The 14,662-nt window shown below is 31.9% G+C and overlaps 1 protein-coding gene across 1 annotated transcript in view; it reads left to right on the top strand.

The window, feature by feature from the left end:
* Positions 1 to 8,622, top strand: part of LOC143067203 (sucrase-isomaltase, intestinal-like) — a 33,273-nt gene extending 24,651 nt beyond the window's left edge. Inside the window, exons 16-23 of the mRNA XM_076240299.1 lie at positions 109 to 257; positions 1,667 to 1,751; positions 2,249 to 2,305; positions 3,150 to 3,274; positions 4,324 to 4,412; positions 6,296 to 6,345; positions 7,027 to 7,185; positions 8,381 to 8,622. Of these exons, the coding sequence (XP_076096414.1) occupies positions 109 to 257; positions 1,667 to 1,751; positions 2,249 to 2,305; positions 3,150 to 3,274; positions 4,324 to 4,412; positions 6,296 to 6,345; positions 7,027 to 7,185; positions 8,381 to 8,449 (783 nt within the window). The 3' untranslated portion in view covers positions 8,450 to 8,622. The remainder of the gene's footprint in view (positions 1 to 108; positions 258 to 1,666; positions 1,752 to 2,248; positions 2,306 to 3,149; positions 3,275 to 4,323; positions 4,413 to 6,295; positions 6,346 to 7,026; positions 7,186 to 8,380) is intronic.
* The last annotated feature ends 6,040 nt before the right edge of the window (positions 8,623 to 14,662 follow it).

Below are 14,662 nucleotides of genomic sequence, written 5' to 3'. Positions count from 1 at the left end.
CAATTATGTAAAATTCAGTGACATCATAATAATAGTGACGATTATGTATTCACATTTTTGTACGTACTTTACCGAAAATACATTAAAAGTGTAGCTTGCCATTTACAGCACCAAGATCCAGCTCACTGGGATGAAGCCTTTACCAGTATAGCCAGGCGTGCCCTTCATATCAGATATAAAATATTACCATACCTCTACACACTGTTCCACTTAGCTCATACTACGTCTTCTATGGTAGCTCGTCCACTCGTATTTGAGTAAGTAATTGATAAAATTGAGAATGGAAATGGGGGAATGTGTCAAAGAGACAACAACCCGACCAAAATAAAAAACAACAGCAGAGGGTCACCAACAGGTCTTCAATGTAGCGAGAAATTCCCGCACCCGGAGGCGTCCTTCAGCTGGCCCCTAAACAAATATATACTAGTCCAGTGATAATGAACGCCATACTAATTTCCAAATTGTACACAAGAAACTAAAATTAAAATAATACAAGAGTAACAAAGGCCAGAGGCTCCTGACTTGGGACAGGCGCAAAAATGCGGCCGGGTTAAACATGTTTGTGAGATCTCACCCCCCCTATACCTCTAACCAATGTAGAAAAGTAAACGCATAACAATACGCACATTAAAATTCAGTTCAAGAGAAGTCCGAGACTGATGTCAGAAGATGTAACCAAAGAAAATAAACAAAATGACAATAATACATAAATAACAACAGACTACTAGCAGTTAACTGACATGCCAGCTCCAGACTTCAATTAAACTGACTAAAAGATTATGATTTCATCATATGAACATCAGGCACAATCCTTCCCGTTAGGGGTTTAGTATCATACCATCATAACATATATGAGAAGAACATAACCCGTGTCATGCCAACAACTGTTTTTAGAATAAATGTGTTTAGTTCCGATGCAAAAACCTTATCAGTGACTCAATTTATAAATAGTTCCATTAATCGCTTACAATGAGGTATATTGGAGATCGTCAACTAATGTTCGTAGCATTTAAAAATATTTTCATTACGCTCTTACTGTGTCGTACATGGTAGCTCTTCCATTCACTGAACCAGACTGTACAATATGTTTAAACTTGTTAGAACATTGTACGTTGTCCACTACATTTGATATGATTATTAAAATTTGAGAATATGGACACACAGTCTCATTTTGTTCATGTACCATCATCGGTTGTTGCTTGGACGGCCATATTGTTGGAAATTGGTAAAATTATAAAACCTATACATACAGTACCATTTTGTTCAATACAACATGCATATCAATTATGGTAGCTTGTCCACTTATATTTAAATTTATTATAAAAATTTCCAAGCACTGAAATTTTGAAAGTCACAAAAACTCAAAACGCAGATCTAGAGCAATGATACGAAATTTACACCTGAGAAAAATAAACCTCGAACTACCAACATTATGTTTGGTGCAAATCTTGCACAATATTTTTTTTCTCAAACCCTAATTAACAGGTAAAAGAATGACTATAGTAATTGAAAAAAAATCACTGAAACATTTTTAAATCATGTAATATATATAATACAATATAATTTTTTTGGCCTTGTATTTATATATCTATTTTGTTGTTGTTTTTAATCATTTAATTATACTAACAGTTTTCATGATGGTTTTAAATTATGACTATTTATCTAGGTTTCCAGAAGACAAACAGACGAGAGATGTGGATAGACAGTTCCTGCTAGGTCCTGCATTTCTAGTAACCCCTGTTCTTGAAAAGGTATAATAAAAGCTTGTCTTTATAGGGATTATATGAATGCACAATTCCAAATAAATTGTCATAAAAATCATGCATTTATCAAATTAATCGGTACTTTGTTAGAAAACACTGTCAAACATCCAAACATGCTATCCATACGAATAAGTGTCCAAACTTTTAATGAAATAAAAATTAAAAAAAAGTGTATTTTGAACATTGTAAAAATGTTCTATCCAAACAAAAATGATTGACGGATTCTCTATCTCATCATGAAAAACTTAGAATCAGATAATTTGCACAACAATGAAGGGATGATACAAATACATTTTATACAAACGAAAATAAAGGGATTTCATAGTCTTATACCCGGTTTTCTAAAAAAAAAAAAAAAAAAAAACTCACTTCGGGAACATTTGTCTGCTCCTGAAAGAGTTAGAAGACAATAAACTAGTTTTCTACTTTTCATTTTATGTGTTGGGACAAATTCAAATTTTTATTTTATTATGGTATATTTACAGGGCAAGTCTTCTGTTGAAGGATATTTTCCAAAACAACGATGGTTCAATTATTATGATGTACGTATTACCCTGTTTCCTCATTGACAAAAATGAAATCTTTCTTCATTCTTGAACATTTCCTTTACCATTTGAAGTATGAAACATGTGGTTTGTTATAAAGTACCAATCGAAAAAATTGAACTTTACAAAATAAGCACGTAACGTATGTTAAAACATCTCACACGTACAAAACAAAACAGCAACCAAACACACACACATACGCAATGAAGGTATAGTTGTAGTTATCTCTTCAGAATTTTTATGGACGCCATCACAATTTGTCGACTGTTATAGAATATTTAATACAGAGATGATCATTGGAACGTTCTGTTTATTGTAGCTATAATACCACCCTGCGTTTCTTACCAATACATTTAAAGACAGATTAGTTTTAAATTTTGCCGGTTCAAAACTAGTCGACCCTTCTTCTTTTTGTACAAAAAGAGCGCTTCAAACATGTACCGTAAATGAAATTACACTTCATCTATGATTTATATCAATAGTTTCAGTGATGATTTCATTTTGAGTTCCAGAGGTGTTCTTCCTATACAATCTTTCTTTTCCTGGTGTTGTTCATTTATTGTTTTGGACTGCTTTTTTATTTAAGACAATTACGTACTGTAAATTCAGAAATTATTGCGTGCATTTATTATCGCGATTTTGTCATTTTAGACTTAAATGCGATTTTAATTTTAACGATTTTGAGAAAAATCCTGTTAAATTCATATAAAATATTTCAAAATGCGAGTTTTAATTATTGCGTTTACAACTCAGTCGCATTTTTCGCAATAATAAAAACCTCGCATTAATTTCTGAATTTACAGTAATTGTTTTTAATATACTGTGATCATTTGTGTTTAAGGGTACTGAATTTGCAGTATCAGGACAACGTATCACTGTTGATGCTCCATTGTCTATCATACCCTTACATTTACGTGGAGGGTATATCCTTCCCACTCAAAAGCCAGCTAATACAACAGTATACAGGTATGAATATATGATAGCATCAATCATAAACAAAATGCATTTACCATTACCAAACATATCCTTACATTGTTGTTGAGGGAAACCTCTATCTAGTTTACAGTCAGCTAATGCAACACGATACAGGTTATATAAAATACAGAAAAAAAATTATATAATCATAATCAATATAGCAAACCCCATTTTCAACCATTACATGGCGATATGTAAAAACAATCACAAAACACTGTGTTGGCCTATAATAATAATACTTTGTTCAGAATCGATGAACTAATCCAGTTTCATCACTGTTCATATACAATGTACATTTACATGGGAGATATATCCTGTCATATAAACAGCTTCATTTTTGTACGTATATGCAACTTCGTCTAATATAAAACTACGAAAGATAAAAATCACAAGTTACTGTAAACAAAACCCAACAAGTTTTAATTCATATAACTTATAGGAGAGACAAATGACTAACATACTTTATTATTGAGTCCCTCTTTATCTTTGATTGCTTGAAATTAAGAATACAAAATAAAAGCAACAGTAGTATACTAAGTCTGGTGTTCAAAAGTCAGAAATCGATTAAGAGAAAAAAAATCCGAGTTAGATACATCAACTTTAAGAGGAAAACTAAGGAACAAAAGGAACACTGAAGTGCAACAAAAACAAAGGTTTGTTTTGTTTTATCGATATTTGAAAAGAAACAATGTATGAACAAGGCAATTAATCTAGATGGGTTGCATACCGATTTCAAGAAGCAAACTGATTAGAAAGTGTACAAATTGCGTTAATCATTCAATGCATAGATAAATTCTGAATCGCTTACAATTTAAGAAATTTATTTGTGGACGCTAAGAAATAAATTAAAAAAATTATCTAACTCCAAAGAAAAATTTAAAATGGAAAGTTCCATATCCAATGGCAACATCAAAAGCTCAAACACATCAATCCAGTGGAAAACAAGTTTCATATTCCTGACTTGGTACAGGCATTTCCTTATGTAGAAAATTTAGTGTTTTTTCTCATAGTAGCTACTTCATATACTTCTTACTTTAAAGTCGACAGCGACCAATGGGATTGATTGTAGCATTTGATAAAGATACATCAGCTAGAGGAGAGTTATTCTGGGATGATGGAGAATCTATAGGTAAGAAAAGATTACACTGACTAGTGGACAATTGTTCCCAGGAAATTGAGAGTTTGTAGGTAATTTTGAAAGCATACAACTGCTAGTGGAAGATTGCTCTAAGGTAATTGAAATTGTATAGGTAATTGTAGATCATACAACTGTCAGTGACAAATGGTCTGGGTACTAGTAATTGACGCTCTATAGGTATTTGTAGATCACACAAATGCTAGTGGATAATTGTTCTGAGGTAAATGAGAGTTTGTAGAAAATTAGAAAATATACAACTGCTAATGGACAACTGATCTAAGGTAATTGGTAGTCTATAGGTTATAGTAGATCATACAACTGATCTAAGGTAATTGGTAGTCTATAGGTTATAGTAGATTATACAACTGATCTAAGGTAATTGGTAGTCTATAGGTTATAGAAGATCATACAACTACTAATGGACAACTGATCTAAGGTAATTGGTAATCTATAGGTTATAGTAGATCATACAACTGATCTAAGGTAGTGTGTAGTCTATAGGTTATAGTAGATCATACAACTGATCTAAGGTACTTGGTAGTCTATAGGTTATAGTAGATCATACAACTACTAATGGACAACTGATCTAAGGTAATTGTTAGTCTATAGGTTATAGTAGATCATACAACTGATCTAAGGTAATTGGTAGTCTATAGGTTATAGTAGATCATACAACTGATCTAAGGTAATTGGTAGTCTATAGGTTATAATAGATCATACAACTACTAATGGACAACTGATCTAAGGTAATTGGTAGTCTATAGGTTATAGTAGATCATACAACTGCTAATGGACAACTGATCTAAGGTAATTGGTAGTCTATAGGTTATAGTAGATCATACAAATGCTAATGGACAACTGATCTAAGGTAATTGGTAGTCTATAGGTTATAGTAGATCATACAACTGATCTAAGGTAATTTGTAGTCTATAGGTTATAGTAGATCATACAACTGCTAATGGACAACTGATCTAAGGTAATTGGTAGTCTATAGGTTAAAGTAGATCATACAACTGATCTAAGGTAATTGGTAGTCTATAGGTTATAGTAGATCATACAACTGCAACAAATGTTCTGTGGTGATTAAGGAACCAATCATACAACTGCTAGTTGACAAACGCTCTGGGGAAACTGAGAATCTACAGGTAAGCAAATTTCATACAACTGCTGGTAGACAATTATTCTGGAATGGTTGAAATGTACAGGTAAATCATACTCAACTGCTAGATCAGAATTGTTCTAGGGTAATTCATAATGTATTGGTAAGTATAGATCATACAACTTTAGAATTGTCCTGGAATGACGAAGATTCTTAATTAGAACAAAAATCATTAAACAGCTAGAAGAGAAGAGTTTGGATCAAGCGAATAGGATGCATATTTCCTTGGTATATCCTGTGATAGCATAGAATCTACCCGTCCAACATCAATTTGTATAGCCCTTTATGATAGCAGAATAAAGATATAAAACAGCAAGTATACTTACTATTCAATTATTTAACCATCTTTCTAATAGTGGAGGCTAAATTGCAATCATCTTGTCCGTACATCCATCCGTTCGTTGTTCGTAAAAACAATCGTCACTTTTTTCTCAGGTACCACCTAATGTTTTAACAGGAGCTTGACAGTGATGAGTCCGGATCTTCCAGAACTCTGACACATTATACCGATGGTTATATGCATAGCACGATGCGTACATTTTTGTATAAATTTGAAGTTAGGTTCCTTTTGATTGAATTGTATGTCAGATGTTTCTTTTCGTATTCACTTTATATGGATGAATATCGGTATAGATGATCTTAGCTGATATTCAGTGATTGGTACCATTTCAAAGTAAACAAATAAGTTTTGGATATGTTTTTTTATCTGTTGAAGATTCTGTTACCCGAGGAGAATATCTAAAAGTGGAAATGTCAGCAACCAAGGTAATTATGGTATTGATACAGTCTGAGATTATACTTAATATACTTGCAATAAGTATTATACTTTTTAAAACATTCTAATTTCCACAAGTATATATCAGCTCTTAGTTTCATTGAGTGGAGTGATATACACAATTTAATAGATTTATACACTCTTAGTATTATCGCATATTCGTTAATGTATAGTAATGTCTTACTGATTCATTTCATTCATTTCGTATCCTAGGGACATATTTTTGTAACATCCAGCATTAAAAAAATATTCATAGAATATATGTTGTATAGCAGTTTAGATTTTTTTCCAACGCGAATATTCCATGGTTTGTGTATTTTTCATATTCAGTTACGAGTTTTGAGCTTTATAGAATTGTTTTAGCATTATTATATACCAGTTCAAAGTGTACGATTTTAAATGTCATTTAGAGATTTCAATAACAAAAACATTGTTTGTTTGATATCGTTTGCCTGTATGTAGTTTCTGTGTAGTGCCTTACACTGTTTATGGTTCTTTCCGTCGGTTTTATGTTTTGTTATGGTATTGATTGTTTGTTTTTTACTTCTTTTAATTGTCCCCTCGGTATAATCTGGCTATTTTTATAGCCCACTTTCTTAAATACTTTTGGAAAAGCTTTCTTTTGTTGCATACTACATGTATCAATATGTTTTATTTTGTTTATTTAACAGGGGAAATACCTTGAGTATAAGGTTATAAAAAGTGGCTATAAAGCAGCATCATCATTAGTCATTGATACAATAGAGTTATATGGACTATTTGGATTTCCTGAACGCGTAATAGTGGATTCAGTACAAATCCCTACATCTAGTGTACGGAGTAAAGACAAAGTAAGATATTGATTTAAGGTTTGGAAGTATTATCAGAAATCTTCAATAAACAATGAATACAATTTTCATTCAAATCAAGAGAAATTTTAATGGTCAACAAGTGAATTACAAACGCATAAATATCATGGTTTGTTTGTCAAAACTAAACGTCACTACAAAACTTTTGATATAGTCCTAAAGATTATTTTGTAGTAATTTAATGATGTGCTGCTAGGCAAAGAGTAAAATCACAAAATACTGAAATCAGATTAAATTTCAAAACGGAAAGTACCTAATCAATAAACTCATCATAGATACCAGGATTGGAATTTTGTGTTTGCATCAGATGCGCGTTTCGTCTACAAAACACTAATCAGTGACGCTCGAATCTAAAAAAGTTAATAAGGCCAAATACAGTACGAAGTTGAATAGCACTGAGGAATAAAAATTCTTTAAGTATTGACCAAATACAGCTAAAGTAATCTATTCCTGACGTAGAAAAGCCTTAGTATTTTAAAAATTCAAAATTTGGTAAACATTCAATTTATAAATATGACCATATCAATGGCAACTCATGTCAACACAGAAGTGCTGACTTCTGGGCTGGTGATACCCTCTGGGAATAAAAACTCAACCAGCAGTGCCATCGACCCAGTGGTTGTAAATAAACTCAACATAGATACCAGGACTGCAATTTTCTATTTTCGCCAGACGCACGTTATGTTTACAAAAGACTCATCAGTGACGCTCGAATCTAAAAAAAGTTAAAAAGGCCAAATACAGTTCGAAGTTGAAGAGCGTTGAGGAACAAAAATTCCTAAAAGTTTTGCCAAATACAGCTTAGGTAATCTATTTCTGCGGTAGAAAAGCCTTAGTTTTTAAAAAATTTGGTAGACATTCAATTTACAATTATGACCATATTAATGATAATTCATTTCAACACAGAACACTTGGCTGGTGATACCCTCGGGGAATAAAAACTTCACCAGCAGTGGCATCAAATGGCAAAATCAAATGCTCAAAAACACCAAACGAAGCTCAAAAACACCAAACGAAGCTCAAAAACAACAAACGAATGGACAACAACTATCCTAACTTGGTACATGCATTTTCTCATGTAGAATCTACATAGGAAAATGCCTGTACCAAGAAAATGGTGAAATAAACCTGGTTTTATAACTAACTACACAACTCACAATATTTTTATGTGTTGCAGATCATAGAATTAGTTGATTTAAACCTGAATATAACAGAAAGTCATAGTTTAAGCTGGGAGTTCTTCTGAGATTGATGAAAAGAGAATGTGAACTTGTTACAATTTGTTGTGTTCATTTTAAACATTGTATAGCATACTATAATAGTATTTTAGAAATACCAATTTGCATTTTTACTTATAGACCTTTATATATATATATGATCATTTTATATATTATTTGAATAATAAAATATATCATAATATTTGCAGTTGGTGTTTAACCATCCCCAATCTAATGTCAAAGATGAATATGATAACATTAACCGTAACAATAATAACAAATAACAAAAATACCGAACTTGACGGGAAATTGAAAACGGAAAGTCCTTAACAAAATAGCAAACGCAAAAGCTAAAACGAACCTAAAGAATGAAAAACAACTGTCTTATTCCGGACTTGGTATAAAAGTTACCTGATTCAGAACCAGATAAGTATTGCAAAAATTTATGGGTGTTCAGCGAGGCCAACATATATTGAAATTCAGTACCTTATATTCGTTGAAAAGCTGATAAAACCACAAACTGTCAAAATTAAACCCATCTATAATTTGCGTCATGCAAAAGCAACAGAAGTTTACCAGATTCATGGTTGGTGCGCTGATTGTACAATTACGCTTGGAATAAAATAAAGATATTTAGACACATCCGTATTGTTTTTCTTTTTACAATGTTTTCTCTCCTTAAAAGAGATCAGTTTCAGTTTGTGTCTTTTTTGTCTATGTTACCAAAAACTACTATTCTTTCTACAGTTAAAGATGGGCTTCAAAAATAGTGTGATGAGATATATTCTACCAGTGGTGTTAAGCAGATGTTGATTCTCAAAAATTCGAAAGATCTACTGCTTAACCTTCGATTACAATCTTTGCAATTTTGCAGCAACATAAAAACTTTTGATTTTTCTACGCTATATACTACTATTCCCCATGCTCAGTTGAAAGATCAACTTCACCATCTCAAAAAACAGAGCTTTTTCTATAAAAATGGGAATCGTAGATACAAATTTCTTGTTTTGGGTTACAATAATTCATATTTTGTGAAGAATCACACTGAATCTTCCAGAAAATATACTGAAGATGATATTATCAAAATGCTGGACTTTTTGATCGACAATATATTTGTTGAGTTTGAAGGATTTACATTTCAACAGACAGTCGGTATTCCAATGGGTACTAATTGTGCACCCCTGCTGGCTGATTTGTTTTTGTACTCGTATGAAGCAGAATTCATTCAGAACCTTCTAAAAGACAAAAAGAAAAAGCACCTTGCGAAATTCTTTAATTTTACTTTCCGATATATTGATGATGTTCTATCATTTAATAACCCATATTTCAGCCAATACTTACATCTCATATATCCCAGTGAACTTGAAATTAAGGATACTACTGATACTAGAAGGACTGCTTCATACCTTGATCTTTTCCTCAATATTGACGTAGATGGACGACTTCACACGAAAATCTATGATTTCAACTTCCCAATTATCAATTTCCCATTTCTCAGCAGTAACATACCGTCTGCCCCTTCGTATGGTGTTTACATATCACAATTGATACGTTATTCTCGTGCTTGTTCACACTATACGGACTTTATATACAGAAGTGTGCTCCTTACGCAGAAACTGCTCCAACAAAGTTATGAGGAGGACAGATTAAAATTGACACTCCGTAAATTTTATGGATCCATACGATGTATCTTTGACCAAACTAGCTACGGACATTTTTACCACATGGTAGATTGTTGTTTGTCAATATGTCGTCTAATCGTTTAATTACCTAACGTGACTTATTCCTGATTGTGACTGTTTTGCTGGGTGTTAATTCGCATTACTATAAGACGTGTTACGGTACTTGTCTATCCCAAATTCATGTATTTAGTTTAAATTTTTAATGTTATATTTGTGATTCTCATCGGATTTTGTCAAATGTGTTGACGTCTTTTCTATTATATTTATGTGTTATGGTAAAGAAAATTAATCACCGCATTCATTTATTAGATTTCATTTTGTTCAACGTAATCAGTACGATATTTTACGTTTGAAGTAAGATTCAAAACAAACCGGACATAGCTTTATAATATAGTTAATTGCTACCTTAGTTTGCTATTAATAAATATTAAAATGTGCATTGTTATTAAATGCAATATCAGTATTTAGTTCAAATATAATCTTAAATCAATCCTAATTCTATCTTATTCATTCAAATGACGTCATTTTTCATTTTTTGATGATTTGTTTTACAAATTCAAATGACGTTATCATTTTTTGTCATTTTTTACAATTTCAAATATGATGTCACTTGGCGTTGAGGTTTAAACTTATTCTGATGTGTCTACATTTTGTGTTGCAAATTCTGGTTTTATAATGTATTTCAGTTGTTTCCTGTAATTAGTTAATATTTCAGTTCTATCATGTACAGCTTTGTTTAGTTATTTTATAAATTTACTGTTTGCAAAAGTATAAATTATTCTAAATAATAGGGATGTTCTGGTAACTAACAGAAAACCCTGGCCGTTTTTGGCACAACTTTTTTGATCTTTTGGTCCTCGATGCTGTTCGACTTTGTGCTTGTTTCGGCTTTCAAACTTTTGTATCTGGGCATCACTAGTAGATCTTGTGTGGATAAAATGCACTTCTGGCGTATTAAAATTTTCACTTTTGTTGGCTGTTGTTCGTGTGTTTCTTTGTCAATTGTATTCTTCAATTTATTTATAATGTAGTCCTGTGGTGTTGAGTTGTCATTTTAATGTTATATTTCACATGGCTATAAAAGGGGAGGTTTGCATGCCACAAAACCAGGTTCAACCCGCCATGTTTTCCTTTAAAAATGTCCTGTACCAAGTCAGGAATATGGCCATTGTTATATTATAGTTCGTTTCTGTGTGTGTTACATTTTAACGTTGCGTCGTTTGTTTTCTCTTATTTTTTAGTGTAAATTCACATTGCGATAAGACGTGTCACGGTACTTGTCTATCCCAAATTCATGTATTTGGTTTTGATGTTATATTTGTTATTCTCGTGGGATTTTGTCTGATGCTTGGTCCTTTTCTGTGTGTGTTACATTGTAGTGTTGTGTCGTTGTTCTCCTCTTATATTTAATGCGTTTCCCTCAGTTTTAGTTTGTTTCCCCGATTTTGTTTTTTGTCCATGGATTTATGAGTTTGAACAGCGATATACTACTGTTGCCTTTATTTACCGCTCCTAAAATGCGATATTTGGATGTCTGTTTTTCTTTAACACTTCAAAAGATCTATTGTGATTGATATGCTTGTTCATAGATTCCTCACTTTGGCCAAAGTAACTAAGATAAAGGTGGACATTGCCTTAGCTATGCACCTGATCGCAGACATCCTAGATCTCCACAATGTAGACTGGGTAGTGTGCGGAACGGGTACTACGTTTGTCATGCATTATCTATTATATCAAATGCTAGTTTCGACTACCTTAGACATACCACTGGCGCTCGTAAGGTAAGAAGGCCAAATAAATAAAGCTTTAAGAAAAAAATGATCAAAACAATAGTACCAAATTTGGTTAAGGCCATCCCTGCCGGGGGGTAGAAGATTATTTCAAAATCTCTTTAAAGAAAAAACGTCACGCACGCTGTTCCTACAACCCCTATGATTTAAAACAGAATCTTTGAAATTTTCTCTGCAAAACAAAATAAAATGTTAACAAACACTAACCACTATAAAAACTAATTCAGTATATGTTTTCCTTTATGTTCTTATAGCTCTTGGTCATATGCTTAGTAATATCTTGTATATTTGAGGACTAAAACAACAAAGCTATGTGAAAAAACGGATGTCCAACGTTACATTTTTGAACAACTGTTTTATCTCTTATGTATAGTGATCCTATTTCTTATTCTCTGATCTTCCCGAAACTTGGCAGAAGCAACGAAGTGTGTCAGTTCTTGGTTAAATTAAAGCCGGTCTTTTGTCGAATTTCGTTTGACTCGGTGGCTGCATATTAAGCTGGAATAAGAAAAATGTCCAATGACGTTTTTCGTTGACTTAACGGCTAAATGGTAGTTTTATAAGTAGACATAGCTAAAAATGTCTAAAAAATGTTAGATAATTATAACATCTACCGAAAGAACAAACATTTGCCTCATTGTTCGCGAGTTCAAAAATTGTAGATTCTATAAAACCATCTCTACACAGTCGTTTTTCAAGCGGTAGCCATTTTGTCCAAGTTGATATTTCATTTGTCCAAGCAAGTAATGCGGGTTTTTTACCTGATATTTCAATAAGTAATTTATAATTTACCAAAACAAAAGAACATAAAGTCTAGATTCTTTTGTTATAAACTGCATGTTTGGGTCTTACAGGAATAAAATGCTACGAAACATTACAAAACGGTAGCCATTTTGTCCAAATGTCGAAAAACGTCGAAAAATCAAAACAAACGTGTTTTTTTTACGTATCACGTGCAAAATTTGTTTCATTGTATATTCCTGATACTTAAAACGAATCGCGTGGTGAAAGTTAAAAAAAATTGCTGGTTGTCGAATTAAAACACGGTGCATGTTGCGCATGAAACAGAGGTAACTGAAAGACTTAGCGGAAACAGCGACAAAACAGTTTCATTGAATTAATGCAACCCCGTATTATACGGACGATTCAGTAGAAGATTAGTACATTTTAACAGCAAGCAACTTCAAATGACTGGGAAAATAATTTTCAAGATCGGGTTATAAAATTTTTAATTAATGGTTGTATTTCGACAAGTTATGTGTCAAGCAAATGTTTAATACAATTCAATTCAAACTATTCAAGGGTAAATATGTTTTTATTTACTTGCAGAGTGTCGGATATATTTGTATTAGGGTTGAATCAAGATATGAAAAATTTACAATGACAGATGATATGCACCATGCAATTTTAGCAGCCTGCTATTAAAGTTTTGTTATAATTTATTTATTGAAAACCGCATACTTCTGTCCCATTTTTCCTTCCTTCAAGTTCATTACTTACGACAAAACATCATTTTAAGGTGAATTAAGGGTAAAAATTATTTAATCGATTTCCACAACTTGAGGTAAATAAATTCATGGTAAATAGACATCACAAAATTAATAGAGACAAATTTAGAATCAACCAACTACATAAAAAAAGCAAATGAAACTTGCAAATTGAATAAATGTACGTCAAAAGTTTCCGAAAACTCTCTTTGACGTCGTGGTGGTGTAACGTCGTGTTGTAGGAACATCATGTGCAATGTTAAAGTGAGCTTATACCTGACAGGCCAGGGATTTAGTAGTTGAAATACTGGTTATAGTGTTAGGAAAATATAAACACCATGAAGGAAAGACATTAGTATGGTGATTTTTAATTTGAATTATGAGCTAAACAAAACTAACTAAAACGGTAATTTAACCGGCTGCATGACTGCATAATCCTTGAATAGCAAATAGCCAACGTGTAGTATATCTCCAATCGAACAGTAAAAATCTCCTTTTTACCCCTATATACTTATCTGTTAAACTTAATATGATATATGTTTAACTTTATAAGATATCTGTTTAACTTTATAAGGTATCTGTTTAACTTTATAAGATATCTTTTTTTAAACCTTTAAAAGATATCTTTTTAAAAAACTGTAAAAGATATCTTTTTAACGTTATAAGATATTTTTTTACCTTGATAAGATATCTGTTTAACTTTATAAGATATCTGTTTAACTTTATAAGATAATCTTTTTAACTTTATAAGATATCTTTTTAAATTTATTAGATATCTTTTTAACTTTATAAGATATCTTTTTAACTTTATTAGATATCTTTTTAACTTTATAAGATATCTTGAAAATGGAATAAATTTAAAAACTCATTGCCATACTGAGATTCACCCAGGCAGTATTTGTGTGCTGACCATAATTCACAATAAAATAAAACTGCTGCCGGGAATAAATTGACGACAATCAGTCCATATTTTACTAACATATGTGAAGCGAGCAACCAGAAAAGGTGAACTATTTTTAATATTCTATATCATGATAACATCAAACATAATTATTCTTTTATTGATAATTCATTAGTTCAATATTCTAATGATCTGTAGGCGATAACTTCTGATCTATAAAACAGGAACCAGATTCCTTTGAGGAAAAAATTCTACAAGCAGCAAGATATGCAGGTAATTTTTTTTAAATTATATTAATATGATCAACATATTTCTTTGTGATTTGAATGAGTTCACACAATATCACGAAAGGGCATAAAAGCTTGAAAATATGTGTTTTACA

Source organism: Mytilus galloprovincialis, chromosome 3 (assembly GCF_965363235.1).
Source record: "Mytilus galloprovincialis chromosome 3, xbMytGall1.hap1.1, whole genome shotgun sequence".
Classification (NCBI taxonomy): domain Eukaryota; kingdom Metazoa; phylum Mollusca; class Bivalvia; order Mytilida; family Mytilidae; genus Mytilus; species Mytilus galloprovincialis.
Note: the sequence above shows the minus strand (reverse complement) of the source record. Positions and strands in the feature narration are given on the sequence as shown.